The 20,838-nt window shown below is 45.7% G+C and overlaps 1 protein-coding gene across 2 annotated transcripts in view; it reads left to right on the forward strand.

Moving 5' to 3' along the window:
- Nucleotides 1-19,458, forward strand: part of LOC115083861 (oocyte zinc finger protein XlCOF6-like) — a 41,501-nt gene extending 22,043 nt beyond the window's left edge. Inside the window, exon 7 of one of the 2 annotated variants that reach the window (XM_029587909.1) lies at nucleotides 17,029-19,458. In XM_029587909.1, the coding sequence (XP_029443769.1) occupies nucleotides 17,029-18,770 (1,742 nt within the window). In that variant the 3' untranslated portion in view covers nucleotides 18,771-19,458. The remainder of the gene's footprint in view (nucleotides 1-17,028) is intronic. The other variant, XM_029587903.1, reaches the window with a different exon arrangement.
- The last annotated feature ends 1,380 nt before the right edge of the window (nucleotides 19,459-20,838 follow it).

Below are 20,838 nucleotides of genomic sequence, written 5' to 3' on the forward strand. Positions count from 1 at the left end.
CCTTCCCCTCCCCCACCTTTTGTTGGCAGATTTACGCCTGCCAGAGGCAGGCGTAAATCTGCGCGCGCCATCACCTGACCCAGGGGCTGGTCCGGAATCCTCGATCACGCCCCCGGGCCGGCGTCACGCCTCCCGCCCCGCCCCAAAATTCACGTCGCCCAACCGACACGCCCCCTTTGCAAAGCCCCTGGACTTATGTGAGTCCTGGGGCTTGCACGCGCCGCCGAGCCTATGCAAAATAGGTCCGGCGTGCGCAGGGGCCTTTTAAGAGGGTTACGCGCATAACTTATGCACGTAACCCTTTTAAAATCCGGCCCTAAATGAATAGAGATACAAGGCATAATGCCATATAGTGGGACTTAGATAAATAATTGTAAAATACTTTAAGTGAATAGCGATACAAAGCAAATTGCAAATAGTGGAACTCCAATAAATAAATGTGAGAAAGTTTCTAGAACAGTGGGGATCTTATGAATATTCCATAGAGAAACAGTTGCAGGCATGCAGGTAAGAAGAAAGTGTGTACATTATGTATAAGCTTGAAGGAATAGCCATGTTTTGAGTTTTTGCTTAAATGTTATTGGGCATGTTTCTTGACGTAACTCGGGTGTCATGTTGTTCCAACAAAGCGGGCCAGCTATGGCTATCGCACGCTTTCTAGTTGACTCGAGAATGATCGCTTTGTGAGGGGGAATGTGTAGGCTAGCAGTATTTTGCATTCTGGGGGGTCTGGAATGCTTGTGGAATCGAAGGTCATTGTTGAGCCATGTCCTATTTTCATTGTGTAGGGTTTTGTGTATTAATGATAAGGTTTTGTACATGATTCTCTGTGCAATGGGGAGCCAATGCAGATCTCTGAGTATGGGGGTAATGTGTTAGTGTTTGTAAGTATACGTGCAGCTGCATTTTCCAGCATTTGCAAGGGCAGTATGGTAGTTTTGGGGAGGCCCAAGAGGAGGGCATTACAGTAATCGACTTTTGAAAATCTAAGGGATTGCAGTACAGTGTGGAAATCATGTCGATATAATAATGGTCTTAGTTTTTTTAGGGTATGCAGTTTGAAGTAACCATCTTTAATAGTATTGTTGATGTGCTTTTTAAAGTTAAGAGGGTTGTCTAATGTGACTCCAAGGTTTTTCACATTATGTGTGATGGCAAAAGATGTGGGTGGTGTGTTAGTGGCATCAATCCTGGTTTTGCAGTTCTGGGGGGTAATGATCATAAGCTCAGTTTTGTCTGGGTTGATGGCCAGGTTGATATTTGTAAGGAGGGTGGTGATAGTTGCGAGGGCAGAGTCCCATATCTTGAGGGTGTCATTGAGGAGTCGGTGATAGGGATAATGATTTGTACATCGTCCGCATAGATAAAGTACAGTAGGCTAAGTTCAGATAGTAGGTGACAGAGTGGAAGGGTGTATATATTAAAGAGGGTAGATGAAAGGGCAGATCCCTGTGGTACTCCATGGTTTATATTATATGGCTGTAATTCATGGTTTTCAAAATTGACTTTATATTGCCGTCCTTTCAGGTAGGCTTCAAACCATTGTAGTGGGGTATCAGTTATGCCGATTTCCTTGAGCTGCGTAATGAGAATGTTGTGGTTAATGGTGTCAAAGGCTGCGGATATGTCGAGCATGGCTAGTAGGTAGGATTGTCCCTTATCAAACCCAGTGAGTATGGCATTGGAGAGAGAGATGAGCAGGGTTTCGGTGCTCATAAATTTACGAAATCCAAATTGTGAGGGTGAAAGTAGTTCATGTTTTTCCAGGTGATCTGTGAGCTGCGTGTTTACAATTTTTTTGAGAATTTTTGCTAGGAAGGGAAGGTTGGCAATGGGTCGGTAGTTCGTGAGGTCGGAGGTATTCGCTTTGGGCTTTTTTAGTATAGCTTTGATGATAGCTTGTTTAAGGGTATTAGGGATTTCTCCAGAAGCTAGTGAGTAATTGATTAGTTCAGCCATTGGGGGTGCTATAATTTCTGGGATTGAAAAGATGTTTAGTGGGTATCGTGTCACTGGGATGTGTGGCAGGTTTCATTTTTTTGATAGTGTTTTGAATCTCTAAAGAGGTGGTGGGTTCGAAAGAGTTGAAGATAGCAAGTGGGACGTGAGGGATGGTTCTGGTTGGAGGATTATTGTTAGGGAAACGTGCCATAATTTTAACTATTTTCTCGTGAAAAAATTTGGCTAAATTCTCACTTTTGATATGGGCATCTTTACTAGAGGAGGAGTGGGGTTGGTTTTAGTCATTTGTGCTACATATGTGAAGAGAGCATTTGCATTAAATTGTAGGTCATGGATTTTTTTTTGCATGGTAGCTTTTTTTTTTGTGTTTAAGGTTTGCTCACGGTAGATACGTAGGGTTGCTCTGTAAGAATTTTGTTTTGTGAGCGAGGGGTTGTTACGCCAGTCTTTCTCCAATTTTCTGAGGGTGCGCTTCAAAGTTTTTAGTTCGGGTGTGTACCATGGTTTATGTGATATTTTCCATTGGCTGATTCTTTTTGTGCGTAAAGGGCAAATGTCGTTAGCAATATTCCCGGTGAGAGAGTACCATGATGTGATTGCTGAATATGAATCCGAGACAACCCCACACCATTTTGGCTGCCTTTCTCTGGACCGCATCCATCCTGTCTCTGTCTCCTTTGAGATATGGGCTCCAGAACTGAGCCCAGTACTCCAGGTGAGGGCTCACCAAGGCCCTGTACAAGGGTATTACCACCTCCTTTCTCTTACTGGTTATTCCTCTCTCTATGCAGCCCTCCTGGCTTTAGCTATCGCCTTGTCACATTGCCTCGCCGCCTTCACATCATCAGACACTATCACACCAAGGTCCCTCTCTCAGTACGTGCGCATTAGTCTTTCACCCCCCATCACACACAGCTCTTTTGGATTACCGCACCCCAGATGCATGACTGCACCTCTTGGCATTGAATCCCAGCTACCAAGTCTTTGATAACTCTTCAAGATTTCTTAAATCACTTTTCATTCTCTCTACTCTGTTGCTCTCACTGGTCTGTGGGCTGCTCCCACAGATTGCCGTTCTTAGCTCTGGCCCGACTCTCGGCAGCATATGCAGTGGGCCACCGCCACCGATTTCTCCCTAGCCAGCTGTTTTCCTAAACGTGGTGAATCACCGCCGACACCCAGCAAATGCCACCACTCCTGCCTATACTTTTAGTTAGGCGCGCGTGGGCGCACACCTATCTTTCAATATTTAAAGGGACCACGGTGGGAAATCTCCCATGGTCCTTGCTGATGACGTCCGACAGTGAGTCCTATAAGAGGCCTCTTCTGACATGGCTCCAGTGCCTCAGCAACAGGTCTTCTATTTCCTAAAGTAGTCTGAGTTGTCTTCAGCCTTCGGCGCCCTTAGACTTCTCTCTTTAGTCCCAGCATCCTGCCTCTTCGGTTCTTCAGTGTGGCTTGCTTCCTCTCTTGCTCCTTGCCTCCCTGAACTGCCCGTTCGTCCCTCCTTTCCATTGGACAGATATCCATTACTTGACCTTGGCTTGATTCCGGACCTTCTCGATTGCCGCCTGCCTCCGATCATAGCTTGCCCCCAAATACGCCAAGCCTTCTCCTATTCTGATCTGTAATGCCAACAGATCTCTCCACCAGCAGAAGCTACTGGCCCCGGTCCCTGAAGGCTGAACCCGAGGGGCACGTAGGCTGGTAGAGGCAAAGCTCCAATTGGGTCTGGGCCTCGTCTGAATCTGTCTGCCGATGGTGGGAACCTGCAGGGCTCCTACCAGCAGGTTGTATCAAGTCCGCCTCGGCTCACGGTTCCACGCCTGAAACAATACTCCTCTCCATTTCAGAGCTTAGTATAAATCGCCTAAAAACTCCTTGTAGGGTTTTGGTTTGCTGATAGTGTAATGTAAAAGTTTACCAAGGACACGAGGAAAATAGAGACAGTGCGTTTCTCATGAACAAAAGCCTTTATTCCTTATGCGCATAAGGAAGTCAGCTCCTACGTTTGAGAGACTGACTTGATTAGATAATCAATTGGTTAGCCTTAAATACAGTTTTGTCCTAGTAATTAAAACAATGGCTAATGCCAGAAGTCTAAGAAGTAAGATGGGAGAATTAGAATGTATAGCAGTGAATGATGACATAGACTTAACTGGCATCTCAGAGACATGGTGGAAAGAGGATAACCAATGGGACAGTGCTATACCGGGGTACAAATTATATCGCAATGACAGAGAGGAGCACCCGGGAGGAGGTGTGGTGCTTTATGTCCGGGATGGCATAGAGTCCAACAGGATAAACATCGTGCATGAGACTAAATACAAAATTGAATCTTTATGGGTAGAAATCCCTTGTGTGTCAGGGAAGACTATAGTGATAGGGGTATACTAACGTCCACCTGGTCAAGATGGTGAGACGAACAGTGAAATGCTAAGGGAAATTAGGGAAGCTAACTAAATTGGTAGTGCAGTAATAATGGGAGACTTCAATTACCCCAATATTGACTGGGTAAATGTATCATCGGGACACGCTAGAGAGATAACGTTCCTGAATAAATGATAGCTTTATGGAGCAATTGGTTCAGGACCGACAAGAGAGGGAGCAATTTTAGATCTAATTCTCAGTGGAGCACAGGACTTGGTGAGAGAGGAAACGGTGGCGGGGCCGCTTGGCAATAGTGATCATAATATGATCAAATTTGATTTAATGACAGGAAGAGGAACAGTATGCAAATCCACGGCTCTCGTGCTAAACTTTCAAAAGGGAAACTTTGATAAAACGAGAAAAATTGTTAGAAAAAAACTGAAAGGAGCAGCTACAAAAGTAAAAAATGTCCAAGAGGCGTGGTCATTGTTAAAAAATACCATTCTAGAAGCACAGTCCAGATGTATTCCACACATTAAGAAAGGTGGAAAGAAGGCAAAACGATTACCGGCATGGTTAAAAGGGGAGGTGAAAGAAGCTATTTTAGCCAAAAGATCTTCATTCAAAAATTGGAAGAAGGATCCCATAGAAGAAAATAGGATAAAGCATAAACGTTGGCAAGTTAAATGTAAGACATTGATAAGACAGGCTAAGAGAGAATTTGAAAAGAAGTTGGCTGTAGAGTCAAAAACTCACAGTAAAAACTTTTTTTTTTTTTTTTGTAAATACGGTTTTTATTGTTTATCAAAATTGATACAACTCGGAAGGCAGTTTTACTCTTCACCACCATCCTATAACCGTTACAACAGCTCCTGTATATACCCCATACTGACCCTCCCTATGACCCTCCCGAGTCCCCTGTTAACGCCAGACTCCTGGAAGGGAGCCCAAATCTCTCACCAGTCCATACATCTGAGAAGAACGAGTCAGTAAAGAAATCACCGTTCAGTCCTTTGAGTTCACTTTACAGTCCCTCATTGAGAATCGAGCTTCGGACACGCTGTGGTAAAGATTGCAAATATACGTCCCATACATCCAGAAAGCGCTTTCGATGGCGTGGAGATAATCGCATAGTCGCTGCATCTAGAAGCATCATTCGATGGAAGCAGTTGCGCCAAGTCCAATATGAAGGAGCAGAAATCTCCCGCCAATGCAGTAAAATCACTTTCTTCCCCACTAAACAGGCCTTGTGGATGAGCAAGCGGGTTCCCCAACCTCGAACACGCAATGGAGAGATGCAACCAAAGAGAAGCCACAGGGGGGACACCGGGATAATGACTCCCAGCAAGCCCTCCAAATAATGAACCAGCCGGGTCCACAGACGGTGAATCAATAGGCACTCCCAAAAAGCGTGAGACAACGTGCCCCGCAGGTTTCCACACCGAACACAGGCTGGGGAGGGCGAAATTCGTGAATGAAACGCCCCCTGTGCCGATATATAACTTCTCCGAAAAAATTTATATTGCATCTCTCGAAAATATGAATTCACCGAAAGTTGGGAAATCCGCCTAAAACCCGCTTTGATTATATATTCATTAATTGCAAACAACCCGTCACCATTCCACCGCTGAAGTAGAATAGAACAGGTATCTACTTCAGTCAGCTGCTTGAGCCTGGTATAATAGCGGGATAATGAAGGTAACTGCCCCCGAGTAAGGGAAAACAGAGAATCCAATGCGTGGAAATGAGAGGGCTGCCTAACATCTGGGGAGAGCGAATGAACATAATGTTTCAGCTGTAAGTAAGGAAAAACATCAGCTTTAGAAATACCATATAGCTCCCCAAGTTCCGCAAAAGATAAAAGTGCCCCCTCAGGGGAGAGTACACGTCCCAATAATGAAATACCCCTTGCACGCCAGCCCTGAAATGCCGCAGTTTGAGTGCCCGGGGAGAAATCTGGATTCCCCCGAACTGGTAAGAACCATGCATTAGTGCAGGGGGCATGTAGAAGGCGTGTGAGCCGGCGCCAAGAAGTCCGAATAGGGCCAATTAATACATTCCGCCCCAGATAGCTAGGTATCGAACTGGCCGGGGCTTGTAGTACAAAATGGAGAGATGTAGAGGCAGCCAGCTCCACATCCGCTGAGAGATTGATAACCGTAGAAGAGGTTAACAACCAGTCTCTAATCAATCTCAAATCGCTGGCTAAATTATATAAGGCTAAGTCCGGGACTCCCAAGCCTCCCCGTCCCCAGTGCTCCCGCATCCACACCAACGGGACCCTGGATTTCCCTCCTCTCCAATAGAAACGTCTTTGAGCCCTATCTAACTGTTTGATCTCCACTGTCCTTAAGTGTAGGGGCAGATTCTGGAATAAATATAGCCACTTTGGCAAAATAATCATTTTAAACAGGTGGACTCTGCCCCCCAAGGAGAGAGGTAATCCTGCCCAAGCAGCCAATTTATCCTGGGTGGATTTTAATAAGGGTAAAACATTCAATTTATATATGTGGGAGAGGTCCCTGGGTATGACAATGCCAAGATATTTAAAGGAGAGACCAGCCCATTGTAAAGGAAATTCCTCCCCCCACTCAGTCTCTAACGAATCAGGGAATGGTAAGGCCGCCGATTTATCAAGATTTAATCGAAATCCTGAAAAAATGCCATAGTCCCAAAAGATCCGGAGGAAGGGAGGAAGGGAGTTTCGGGGGTCAGTAAGAAAAACCAAAATGTCATCTGCGAAGGCTGCATACTTAAAGGTGGAGGACTGGAGTCTGAACCCCTTAACCGTTTTGGCCAATTGTATTTTCCGTAGCAGAGGTTCCAATTGGAGGACAAATAAAAGAGGAGACAACGGACAACCTTGTCTCGTACCTCTGGAAATAGAGAAAACCTCCGAAGAGGAACCATTGGCTACCACCGTTGCTTCCGGGTCCTGATACAAAAGACTCACTATACTAAGAAAAAGTCCCTCAAATCCCATCTGCCTCAAGACCCAGAAAAGGTGACCACACTCCACCCGATCAAACGCCTTTTCAGCGTCAAAACTCACGGCGAGGAAGGGGGCCTCCATCTGCTGACACATGTTCATTGCTGCGAGGACTTTACGTATATTAGTCAGTGCGTAGCCTTACGAACGAACCCCACTTGGTCAGCCCCTACTAAGGTTGGAAGGATATCGGAGAGACGATCAGCCATCACTTTAGCGATGAGCTTCTGGTCAAAATTCAATAATGATATGGGACGATAAGATTCAGGTGCCAGTGAGTCCTTCCCCGGTTTGGGTATCAAAACAATATTAGCCTTATTAGCATGAGCGGGAAAGGACCCTCTGTCCGCTAGGGCTGCTACCACCTGCACCAAGGGGTCCCCCACAAGGTCTATTAAACATTTATAAAATTCTGCCCCATATCCATCAGGTCCCGGCGCCTTAAGAGCCTTAGCCCCCCGAATAACCGATTGTATTTCAGCTAATGTCACCGAGCTATTTAACCGATTCCGCTGATCGCTAGTCAAGCGGGGGAGGTTTAGTTGCTCACAGAAGCGAGCGCAGGCTTCCGAATCCCAGTGATCTGACATATATAGATCCTTATAGTAGTCCCGAAATCTACATAAGATATCCTTCGTGGCTGTTAGAACCCCTCCCACTGGGGAGTGCAACGCCGGAATATAACTATTCCCATTTACTGAACGAACCAAGTTGGCCAGCATTTTCCCAGCTTTATTGCTATGCTGATAAAGCTTATACTGATAGTACAGAAAACTTTTCCGAGCCCGCTGATGTATGAGTGTATTTAATTCTCCCTGAATGGAAAAATATTGTACCCGAATCACATGAGAGTTCACACGATTTAAGGAGGCCTTAGCTCTCTGTAATTTGGCAGTTAAAGTCAATATCCTATTGTTCATAGCTTTTTTCCGGTGGGCCATATAGGAAATAATTTCGCCCCTCAACACTGCCTTGGCCGTATACCAAAACAGTATTGGGTCATCAGCGTGTTGAGCATTGAGAGTGGCGTAATCCGTCCAGCGAGCTCATAAATATTCCTGAAATTTGACATCGTGCACTAAGTAAAAGGGGAATCGCCATTGAAAAGTGGTAGTGGGACCCTGGCCTATCTGTACCACCAGAGATACCGGGGCATGATCTGATATAATAATATCTCCAATGTTTACCTCCCCCACCTGGGACAAAAGGTGCGCACTGACCAGAAAATAATCTATCCGAGAGAGGGTGCCATGTGCCCGTGATACGTGTGTGAAATCCTTTTCCCCGGGATGTAGAAGACGCCAAGCATCAATCAAATGAAGCGATTGTTCTAAAAAAGAGGGGCCCTTCCCAAACCCCACCTGCGAGCCCGCTGGAGACGATCTGTCCAATTGATCATCCCGAATGGTATTAAAATCCCCCCCAATCAACAAACTCTCAGCTGCGTATGGTACAAGGTGTTGATATACCTCCTGATAGAAACTAGAACTGTAGTTATTCGGGGCGTAAATATTACACAAAATCACCTTAGATTGATATAATTCAGCCACTAAGAGGAGATATCGGCCCAAAGGATCTTTAATAGTGGAATGCACCTGAAGGGGTAATTGTGAGGTAACCCATATGGCTACTCCAGCTGACTTAGTAGTTCCCGATGCGTAATATACCTGCCCACCCCAAAGTTTACTTAACTTCTCATATTCCCCATCCGAGAGGTGGGTCTTCTGTAAAAACGCAATATTAGCACGTTTACGTTTAAGGAGAGAATGTATTTTAGATCGCTTAATGGGGGAATTTATCCCACAGACGTTCCAAGTGATTAACTTAAGAGCAGAATTAGAGGTAAATAATATTAGTTGAATAGTGAAAGAATTCCAATTCCAACTACTGTGGAGTGGAGGCCCTCCCAGCTGAAGCCTCCATCCCAAAAACACAAAAGGACTGATTGAGATACAACCCCTGACAAACCATTCCTGGTGAGAGATTCCCCATTGGACTCGAGCCCTAACCCCCAGCCCTATCCCGCCTTGCCGGATCTTTGGCAAGGACTTCTCCCCCTCGAATCCATGAGATCACTGCCATGCTGGCATACCCTCCCTCCCCCACCCACCCCCATCTGCACCAATTATCAATGAACATACAACGCATATGGATAACTCATGTCAGCACAACAATAACTGCAAATAGCAGAACATAGAACATTGCAAGATCTAGCCCAACGAGGCCAGTACCATCAAAGGGACATATGAACAATCATAAGTCCTGGTACAATAAGGGTTATAAACAACCATAAACCCCATAAATGTGAGTAGTGCACAAAGCATACCGTCTCAGCAAAGAAGACATGCCATGTAATTTGTCAACAGGGAGTCCCACAAAATGTTCCGCTGAGATAAAAAACCCCACATAAAGAACCAGAACATAAATGTCTCCCAACCGGATAGCGGGCAACACAAAAACTGTGCAATTGGCTCAGCCCAGTCCTAAACTTTGGCCGCTTCGTGCTCTTCAGGTATATTGTCAAGAAGGAAATAGCTAAAACGCCAGTATATGCAATAAGAGCACACAAATCCCAGCGCCCGGAGGGAACAAACAGACAAAAAAGACAAAAAAAAATTTTCCCTTCCCCCTGGGTCCTCTGTGTCAGCTTCATGGCGGGGTCTCAGCTGAAAAAAACGAAATATCACCAAAAGCAAAAATAAAAAGGGGAAAAAAAACAAAAAACGTGGGCTTCACTTAAGAGGTGATATCCAAGTAAATCACGAACCCCAGATCCAGGAAATAAGAAATGGAGAGAGCATAGAAAATAACTGTGAAGGTCAATCCGGCCTGCTCAAGCAGGGCCGAGGCAACAGCTCACGTTGGCGAGGAGGAAGCAGTAGAGCCCGCAGCTACCGCCCCAGACTCCAACAACAGTGCATGAGCTTCCTGGGGCGATGTGTACCATTTAACTCCAGCCTCGGTGGTGACCCGCAATCTGGCCGGATAAAGCAAAGAGGCCCGCACTCCCCGTGCCAGTAATTGAGTACAAATCGGAGCCATCGCGCGCCGCTGCGTAGTCACTGCCGACGAAAAATCTTGAAAGATCAAGACCCGATGATTCTCGTAGTGAAGGTTGCGGCCCTTGCGCATGACAGCCAAGATCTCCTGTTTGTGAGCAAAATTAAATATTTTTGCCACCACCACCCGGGGTTTTTCATCCGCAGGCCTTTTAGCTCCGAGCCTGTGTGCCCTCTCTATTCGCAGAACGCCATGTGCGGTGGTGAGCGCCAACTCTTTAGTGAGCCAACTTTCAAGCAGGCAGAGCACGGACCTCAATAGATTCGGGCAATCCAATAAAGCGCAAATTTGAGCGCCGGGCGCGATTCTCCAAATCCTCGATTTTCGCTGTACTCTTAACCACTTCCGCCCGCAGCTCAGCAAGCTCAGACTGCACGCTGTGAAGGCCATCTTGGGTCTCAGAGACCCGATTTTCTAATTCGGCACAACGGCTTTCAAATTTATTTAAATTAATGGAGATTTCAGCCACCGCCGTCGATATCGATTTTAATTCGGGCCCCAACGCCTCGAGAACTGCCGCTTTTATCTCAGCTAACGCTGGGGATACAGGCTGCTCAGCGGGATTCGCCACGGCGGCCATGTTGGAATGCACAGAAGGAGCTAGCGGTTCTTTTCCCTTCTCCTTTGCAGACTTAACAGGGCGAGCCGGCATGCCCAGATCTATGCTCTGTACCTCTGAGGGCTATGCCCCGATGATTGTATGCGCCCTTAGCTGGCGTTTGGGGTGCAGATGGAGGTCGATTCCAGAGGCTGGACGCCGAGCGTAAAGGAATCACATCCTCTATGCTCAGTGCATCACATGAGCTCCTCCTTTCTTTTTTTTCTTTTTTTTCTCCATTCACTGGGAATTTTTGAGTTGGTGAGGTGCTAGATAGTTTTGCAATTTCATTTTCCCTCCCTGCCTTGCTGACTATCGTATATTTTTTAATTGCCCAATGGAAAAAAAAAAAAAGCAGGAACTGAGATGAGGAAACAGCGTTACTTCCTGAGCTTGTTATGCTGAGCACAGCCAGAGGCAAACACTCAGCTCTTCCCCAGCCTGAGGAAGAGCCCCCGATTCATTTCTAATCCTGAAAGCAGCAAAAAGAGAGAAGAAAATGCCTGCAGGAGCTTCTGCTCAGGTAGGAGATTGCCCTCTCTATACGGTCCCTGCTGCAGCTTTCTAACCTGGGACCCTGCAGACTTAATAGGACCCTGAGCAGACCTGGGGCTCAGAAAAGGCACTTTGGGACCCTTCTGAGTGTAAGGGGAGAGATCAGGAGTCCAACAAATTGAGATTTCTGTCCTGGATTTTGTGTGTAATTGGATTCCAGTTGCTAAATTCTGTTGTTGGACTGTGCTATGTGACTGTGAATTATTTACACCCAGAAACCTCTGGGGCGGATTTTAAATGCCCTGCGCGCGTAAATCTGGCCGGATTTACTCACGCGCCGGCGCGCGTAAGTCCCGGGGCTTACTAAAAGGGGCGGGGAGGGGGCGTGTCGGGGGCGTTCCCGAAACGATGCGGCATTTCGGGGGCGTGCCGCAGCATTTGGGGGGGCGCGCCCGGGGGCGTGGTCGAGGCCTCCAGACCAGCCCCAGGGTTGGGTGACGGCACGCCAGCAGCCTGCTGGCGCGCGCAGATTTACATCTGCTTTTAGCAGGCGTAAATCTGCCAACAAAGGTAAGGGGGAGTTTATTTATTTATTATTTTATTTATTTAATATCTTTTATATACCGACGAACATTGGGAACATCTCGTCGGTTTACAGAGAACAGAACTTAGCAACAGGCTTTACAATTATCACATGATTATAAGAGGAACAGTAGTTATAATAATTATAATAACAATAACATAAATAAGAGGGTGGATTATACAAGTAATAATTAACTAGGTGGGATACAGGATAGGGGTTACCTAAAAAAAAAAAGGGGGGGGGGCAGGGAGGTTCTGATAATTTGGGATGGACATCAACATTTGTAGGAGGTAAATATTTGTATTTACAATTATTGTCAAGGGATATATACACGTTTGTGAGTAAAATGTTCTTATTTACAATCTGCTGTCCTGATAGGGCCGGGGGGGTGGGTTAGGTAGGGGAAGGGAGGGGAAGGTGGGGGGAGGGCGAAGGAAAGTTCCCTCTGAGGCCGCTCCGAAATCGGAGCGGCCTCGGAGGGAACAGGCAGCGCGCGCTGGGCTCGGCACGCGCAGGTTGCACAAATGTGCACCCCCTTGTGCGCGCCGACTCCGGATTTTATAAGATACGCACGGCTATGCGTGTATCTTATAAAATCCAGCGTACTTTTGTTCGCGCCTGGTGCGCGAACAAAAGTACGCAATCGTGCAATTTTTTAAAATCTACCCCTCTCTGTCCTGCCCTGCTGATCCCCAGCACTAGGGGGTCTCCTGATGGATGTGGTTCAGAAGGTGCTGAGTGAGTTTCTGGTTTGTCTTTCAGATCCCGGTGACCTTTGAGGACATCGCTGTCCATTTCTCCCAGGAGGAGTGGGAGGATTTAGAACAATGGCAGAAGGAGCTTCACAAGGAGGTGATGAAGGAGAACTATCAGATGCTCAACTCATTGGGTAAAGGACACATTTACTTTTTTTTTTTGAATATTTGTCTCTTTATTAGCAGGTAAGAAATTTATCAACAATAAACCAATGAAGTTTCCAGAAAACAAACATAACATAACTTAGCACAAGAACAGACATAACCGCCATCCCACTTCACGGTAAATGCACAAAAGAACAATAACATTGGTTAATGACATGAGATGTACATCTCTAGCACCCGCACTATTTGAATTTAACCCCTAACCAGTCCCCCCGGACCTTCAAGACCACCAGGACCCTCTTAACCTACAAATGGGTGAGAATACCTCACTGCCCTCCCTTGACTGTCCCGCACACCCCCACCCCCAACCTCCACTGTTTATTCTTCCACTTTACATATGGCCTCCGGATCTTCTCGAAGCTAGCCAATCTGTCGTTTCGTACGGCGCATAATGTCCCCATAGAGTAAAATCTCTCAATTCTACACGGCACGTCTGCTAAAGGTGCCACCAATGGTTTGTGCCGCTAGTGTGCAAGCTCACATCTTGTGGCTGTAAAACTCTGTCCCAGCAGGCGTTGTTGGTTCTCATGTCCCACTTCAAGTGGTATATTTCATAGACACGTTTTGGGGTCCTTGGGGACTGAGAGCCCAGCCCCTTCCTGTGATAATCTTAAGACTCCATCCCACCGTTTACCCACCTCCGGACACTTCCACCACATATGAAAGAAAGGTCCCTACCGAACCACAGCCTTGCCGGCACTTATCACTTGTAGAAGGAAACATCTGGCACATTTACATTTTTATTAGCAGCTTCTGGACATCATGATAAAAACCAAGTCTAGTAAGGTTTACCTGGTGAGATCTTGTAAAAAAAAATTTAAAAAAAGCTTGAGAGTGACTGAGTGCTCCAATTTATTAAGCTGAGGTAAACCAGCGCATTCCTGCAGAATTCACTAAACTGCTAAACCGGAGCGCTGCAATCTTGTAAATCCCGCAGTGGTGGGGCTAGCAAAGAATGTGCGATCGCCCCCCAGGGCAACACTCGATCGTGGCCACGGACTACAGTCTGAAAGATCCCACAAGCCCCCTCCTTTCCCAGGCCTCTGTATTCAAGGAAGCCCTGGGCACCTCTGGAGCTGTCCCCCCTCTGTCCCAGTGCTCCCTCTGTCCCAGCCAGCACAGGAATATTCAGGAGCCAGAACCCCAGCCATTAGCCTCCAAAACTGGACCTCCTTCAACCTCACCTCTTCACTCACTTTATCCTCCCTCCCGGCTTATCTAATGCCCCAGGCCCATAAGGGGAAGGAACGATTTTCAATAAGGGAGCCATCTGTCCCAGGGATTTCCTTTCCCCTTTAGCTTTGGAGGCTGAGGTTCTGGCTGCTGAATATTTATTTGTGGACTGGTTTCAGGGCAGGGGGGGGGGGGGGCAAGAGAAACCTGCCTTCAGGGCTCTTTAGAAAAGCATTAAGATAATGTTTCCCAGTCCTCTCCTGGAGGCACACATTGCCAGTCGGGGTTAGAGGATTGCCACAATGAATATGCATGAGATAGATTTGCATACACTGGGTCTCCAGTGTGTGCAAATCGATTTCATGCATATTCGTTACAGATATCCTGAAAACCAGTCCGGCTAGGTGAGCCTCCAGGAGAGGGTTGGGAAACCCTGCATTAAGGTGCATTAAGGTCTCTGACTGGCTCCATACTGGGAGCGCTCTTTTTCTCTTCTTGCATAAGGGCTGCCGTGAGCCCGGCATTGCAGCAGCACCACTGAATACACCCAACTACGTTACAAGCTGGCCAGAAAACTAGAGTTACCCAGATAACTAACCTGGCTAACTTAATTCCGTCTCCAAAACACCCTTCCATTATCTAGATACAATTTATCCTGATAATGAGTTATATAGCTAAACTTTAGCTGGATAAGCGTGGAAATTCACAGGTCAGCATTTAGCCTGCGAACTCATCGGTTATCAGGCTAAATTCCCTGAATACGGGTCCCTTTCTATTTATTATTGCTTGTTCGGTTTTATTTCTGGTTGGTATTATATTGGTTGGTTAGATGTTATGTTACCCGCTTAGGTTGATTTAACTTTTATTATGTCTACTTTAATGGTGAACTGCTTTGGGTTCATTAGGAAAGGTGGGACAGCAAAGTAATTAAACTGATGTGGGTCGAGGTGGGGCTCAGCAGGGCCTTGCAGCTCCTTTAACTTGTTGGTACTGGGAGCATCCCCAATCCTCTTTGCTTGGTGAAACTCCCAGGGTAAACTCAATGACGTCTCTTGAGGTCTAGCTTGCACGGGGAGCAAGCAGTGCTATTTCCTTACTTATTTATCTTTTAAATGCTTCTGTGCCACATCTTCCACCACACAGTGCTGTCCAGCATGGCGTGCAGCTCTTACAAATGGGGGGGTAGCCTAGTGGTTAGAGCAGCGGGCTACGAACCAGGGAAGCCGGGCTTCAAATCCCACTGCTGCTCCTTGTGACCCTGAGCAAGGCCCTTTACCCTCCATCGCCCTCAGGTGCACACTTACAGGGACATTCCTCGTGCCGCGGAAGGGCTATAAGGCGCACTATAGCCCTGGTGTGGCAGTATCACTTGATGTTCATGACTATTTGCATAAAAAGTCCTAGATTCTCTCCCCTTTGCCCATGAACTGCTTTGCATGCATGGATCTTGTAATTCCATGCACAGCAGCTCATGCATAGGTGATTTAATGTAGATAAAATAATGCTGCTGACTCACAAATGAAAACCATTACTCTAACGGGGAGCACTGAGACCCTAACTCGGGTCCAGACGCTCCCACATCATACTTAAAGGGCCATGCGGCCCAAGAAGTGACCTCCTTGAAATAGCCAAAAAAAGAACTGGGGGGGTCCTTGTTGCCCATCCCAAGGCAACCAGTTGAGGCAGCCCAGCCCTCCCCCCTTTTCAATATAACAAATAGGCCAGTAGCCCCCTTTCCCCTCCCGCCAGGTTCAAATGATAAATGACTCATTAGTGGTGTAGTGAGAAGGCTAATCCCGCCCCCCCCCCCTGACTCTTCTCCCACATCCCAATACCTTCCAAAATAAAGATCAAGGTAAGTAGAGGGCCCAGGGGAACCCCCTACCCACGTCTGGTCAGTTCCACAATCCAAAATGGCTCTGACCTGACAGGGGCAAGGTCTGGGGAACCGACCAAAGGGGCAAGGTCAGCTCGGCACCATTTTGGATTATGGCACCGACTGGGCCCTGCTCTTCATTTTGGAAAGTAATGGGGTGTGGGGGTAGGATTGGGGGGGGGGAGGCAGATTGTAGCTTTCCCACTACACCACCAATGATTTATTTATCATTTGAACCTGGGGTGGGGGGGGGGGAGGAGGCCTACCGGCCTGTTTGTTATATTGAAAAGGGGGAGTGGGGGGGCCGCGTCATCGAGCAGCTTTGTTCTAGTTATTTTAAACATTTTGAGAGGTCCTGAGGTGGGCAACAAAGACCCCCCCAGTTCTTTTTTTGGCTATTTCAAGGAGGTCACTTCTTGGACCACATGGCCCTTTAAGATGATGGCGGCTCTGAGCGTTGGGGGGCCGCCATCGCACGGTGAAGGGTAAGGTCACCTTGTTTTGCCTCATGGAATTTTACTGTGGGACAAAACAACACGGCGAAAAAGCCACAATATGTGGACCCATAGTAACTTTAAAAGGGATGTAATTCCAAAAGATACACGGGTGGTATGAATAGTTTTGCTATACGTATTGATAAAATTATGGGTTTTTTCTGGCATCGCTTAGGATATCTAATTTATCTAAATTTATGGTGACATTGAAGAAATGTGAAAATACAAGGGTGAATGCTTTGGAGATGTAATATTTTAAAAATTGTCCTCTATGATCACCAGAGACAGAAAATATTTTGGCATCCTACCCCTTCTTTCCCATGCAGGAGGACATGACACAACGTTACAGGCTAATGTTATGACACGATGCTTGTAAAATTTTCAGACTGTGTCCTCTTCAGGAGAATAGCAAGAATACAGCAAGAAAAAACAAATGTTATTGTATTACCGAACTTGTTAATCTGTCCTCCCCCATTGTAATGCACAATGTTTACTTTGTTTTATGTAGAAAATGATGATCCCAGCAACAATAACACAAAGACACATCACAGAGAGCTCCGTGAGAATCCAGAAGGGAACAAAACATTATCAGAAAGAGATGCAGAGGACACTTCTTCCTGTTCTGAGTGGGGAAAAAAGTGCTGGATTCAATCCATCAAACACAAGAAGCAAAGAAATTCAACAGGAGACTCAGAGCCATATGAGCAAAGTGCCAGAAATATCCCACATACAGAGGAAGTGCAGAGAAACCAGAGAACAGAAAAAAGATGTGTATGTGATGTATGTGGGATACTCCTCAGGGATCCTGTGGCTCTGAAATCACAGCAGAGATTTCACAATGAAGAGAGACCATCTACTGCAGAGTGTGGGAAAACCTTCAGTCAGAAGGGAGAACTGCAGGTATCACAAAAACCATGCACAGGAGAAGCACCTTTTACATGTTCTGAGTCTGGGAGAGGTTTCAGTGGTAAGCGACAACTAATGCAACACCAGATAATCAACAAAGGAGAGAGATTGTGTACAAATGCAGAGCATTCAGAAAGTTTTATTGATAAAGCAAGATCCACAAAATACAAGAAAAACTACACAAAAGAGAGAACAGTTTCTTCTACTGATGGTGATAAAAGCTTAAATCAGAAAGAAAACCTCACAAGCCATGAAAAATTCCATCAAAATTCAAGTAAAGAATGCAATAAAAGCCTCTGTCAGAGGAAAGTCTTTTCAAGTCATAATAAAAACCATACTGATGGGAGACCATTCTCTTATATTCAGTCTGAAAAATGCTTCTGTAGGAAGGCAGACCTTTCACAATACCAGCAAATTTACAGAGCAGGTACTGATTGTGGTAAAATCTTCAGTCAGAAGACAAATTTCACAGTCCACCAACAAATCCACACTGGAGTGAAACAATTTACATGTGGTGAATGTGGGAAAGGATTTAGCAAGAATAAAGATCTCACAAGTCAGGAAGAAATCCATACAGGAGTGAAACAATTTACATGTACTGAGTATGGTAAAAGCTTCAGTTCAAATGCACAACTGACAATCCACCTGAGAGCCCACACTGGAGAGAAACCATTTACATGTATTGAGTGTGGTAAAAGATTCACGACAAAAGGATATCACACAATTCACCAGAGAATTCATACTGAAGTGAAACCATTTACATGTTCTGAGTGTGGCAAAGGCTATGTTTATATAAAATCTCTCAAAATCCACCAGCGAAACCACACAGGACTGAAACCATATACATGTAGTGAGTGTGGTAAAAGCTTCAAGAGAAAGGAAGAACTATCAATCCATCAAAGAACCCATACAGGTATCAAGCCATATATTTGCACTGAGTGTGGCAAAAGCTTCAGTCAGAAAAGAATGCTTAAAGGTCATGAAAGAATCCACACAGGTGTGAAACCATTCACATGTACTGAATGTAATAAAAGCTTCTGTGCAAAGGGAAATCTCACAATCCACCAGAGAAGCCACACTGGTGTGAAACCATTTACATGTACTGAATGTGGAAAATGCTTCAGTCAGAAGGCAAACCTCACAACCCACCAGAAAATCCATAATAAAATTAAACCATTTACATGTACTGAGTGTGGTAAAAGCTTCATTCAGAAGGTGAACCTCACAACCCACCAGAGAACCCACAATAAAATTAAACTATTTACATGTACTGAGTGTGATAAAAGCTTCACTCGGAATGCACATCTCAAACCCATCAGAGAACCCACAATTTACATGTACTGAATGTGGTAAAAGCTCCAATGACAGGGGAATGTTAACAAAACATTAGAGAATACACTGGAGTGACATGTACTGAGTGTGGTAAAAGCTGCATTTACATGCAATCTCCAACAGTCCACCAGAGAAACCACAGTTGAAGTAAAACAATTTATATGTACTAAATGTGATAACAAATCATGAAAAATGATATCTCACAATCCACTAGAAAATCCACACTAGATTGAAATCATTTACGTGTTCTGAATTTGGTAAAAGATTCACAACAAAGAGCGCAACTTACTGATTAGAGTAGTGGGCTGTGAACCAGGGAAGTCTTGGTTCAAATCCTGCTGCTGGTTTTATGATCTTGGGCAAGTCACTTCATCCTCTATTGACTCAGGTTCAAACTCACATCTAGAAACACTAAGCTGTGTTGTTTTTTCTCGGGAAGGTTCCCACTATCTTGGAAGGGTGTTGCCGCAATAGTGGGCCCTTCCCCTAATAAAATATTGTGGCTATGTGGTGCATTGTTTTGTCTCTTGACATCACACCACAGGACAAAATAACGTGGCTCGTAGTTCTTTAGGTGTGATGGTGGCTCCAACCTTAAGGGATCGCTATTGTCTTAAAGGGCTAACTGCAGAAAAATGCCCCTAAAAAAAAGAAGTTCAGCAGGGGTCAAGGGTGACTCCCTGCTCAATCTGGGGCCACCACTTAAGGTGGCCGTGACACCCCACAGTGTAAAAGAATATATGTAAGTCTATGCGTGACAACAGCCCCTCAACCCTGTCCTCAATAAAACGTGTCCCACCCACCCCCATTTTCCAAAGTCCTCAAGCTGACACTGAACCCCAAACCCAATAGGGTTTGGGGTTCAGTGAGGGTATAGTGCCCCCTTACCTTCCCCTCCTCTCTCCCTCCCCCCCCCCCCCAATGCTCCTAATGTCTGAAAAAAAAAACCATTGGTAGGTAGTGGGAATCCCCCTGGGGCAAGGTCAGGTCAGTGCCATTTTGAAAAATGGTGCCAAATGGGCTGGGGGGCTAGAGGGTGCTCCTGGCCCTCTCATTGGATTGGCTTCAAGTTTTTTAAGGTTTGGGTGTGGGAGAGAGGTGGGGGGGGGGGGGGGGGGAGGCCAGTGTGGGTTTCCATTTACTACCAAATCATTTTTTCTGACATTAGAGACTTATGGGAGAGGGGGGAGACAAGTGGGGTCACTATACCCTCAATGACTTGGGTCACCGAGTGGGGATAGGGGGTGGGTGTTCATTGTCAAGCTTGAGGACTTTGGAAAGGAGGGGTAGGGAGACAGATTTTATTAAGGACAGGGTTAGGGGGTCATTGCCCCATGTGGACTTACATCTATTTTGTTCATTTTGGGGTGTCTGGGCCACTTTGAGTGGTGGCCCCAGGTTGAGCCAGAGATCACCCTTGAGGCCCGCTCAACTTCCTCTTTTTTTGTGGCCAATTTTTTATTTTGCATGGCCCATTAAATCTAATCTCTGACAATGCCCGTAATAGCATCCTGTTACGTCATCTTCAATTATAATATACGTTTAATTACACTGTAAGAAAGAACGAACATGAAGACTAGGTCCTCCCTAGCTTTTTCAACCCTCGTTGTTTACGTTCATAGTTGCAAACAATGTAATCAATTCATTAATCCAGTTTATTGTGATGCTAAGTTATACTATTAGACAGTACCTGAAGACTAGGCCCTCCCTAGCAGCTTTGTTTCTCTTTGATAATGTTTTTAGTAGCGAACAATGTTAACTTTTCATTTCTCCAGTTAATGTTGACTCCAAGTTATACTGTAAGATTTAATAAGAGAGCTATGTCCTCTTTATTCCAGTTTCACTGTAAACCGATGTGATATGTCAGATTGAATGTCGGTATATAAAAATACATAAATAATGTAGGAGCTTAGGGACCCATATTAGGGTCCAAGAACTTCAGCGTTAAGATTTAGCAAAACCCAGGAAGGTGTTAATTTCTCAGTCAGTCTTGTTAAATTATTAAGACAGAATTGCCTAATAATAAGATCCTTTACATGGATTTGCATTATTCATGCATGAAAATTGTATGCAAAGTGGC

Source organism: Rhinatrema bivittatum, chromosome 2 (genome assembly GCF_901001135.1).
Source record: "Rhinatrema bivittatum chromosome 2, aRhiBiv1.1, whole genome shotgun sequence".
In the NCBI taxonomy this organism is placed as follows: Eukaryota; Metazoa; Chordata; class Amphibia; order Gymnophiona; family Rhinatrematidae; genus Rhinatrema; species Rhinatrema bivittatum.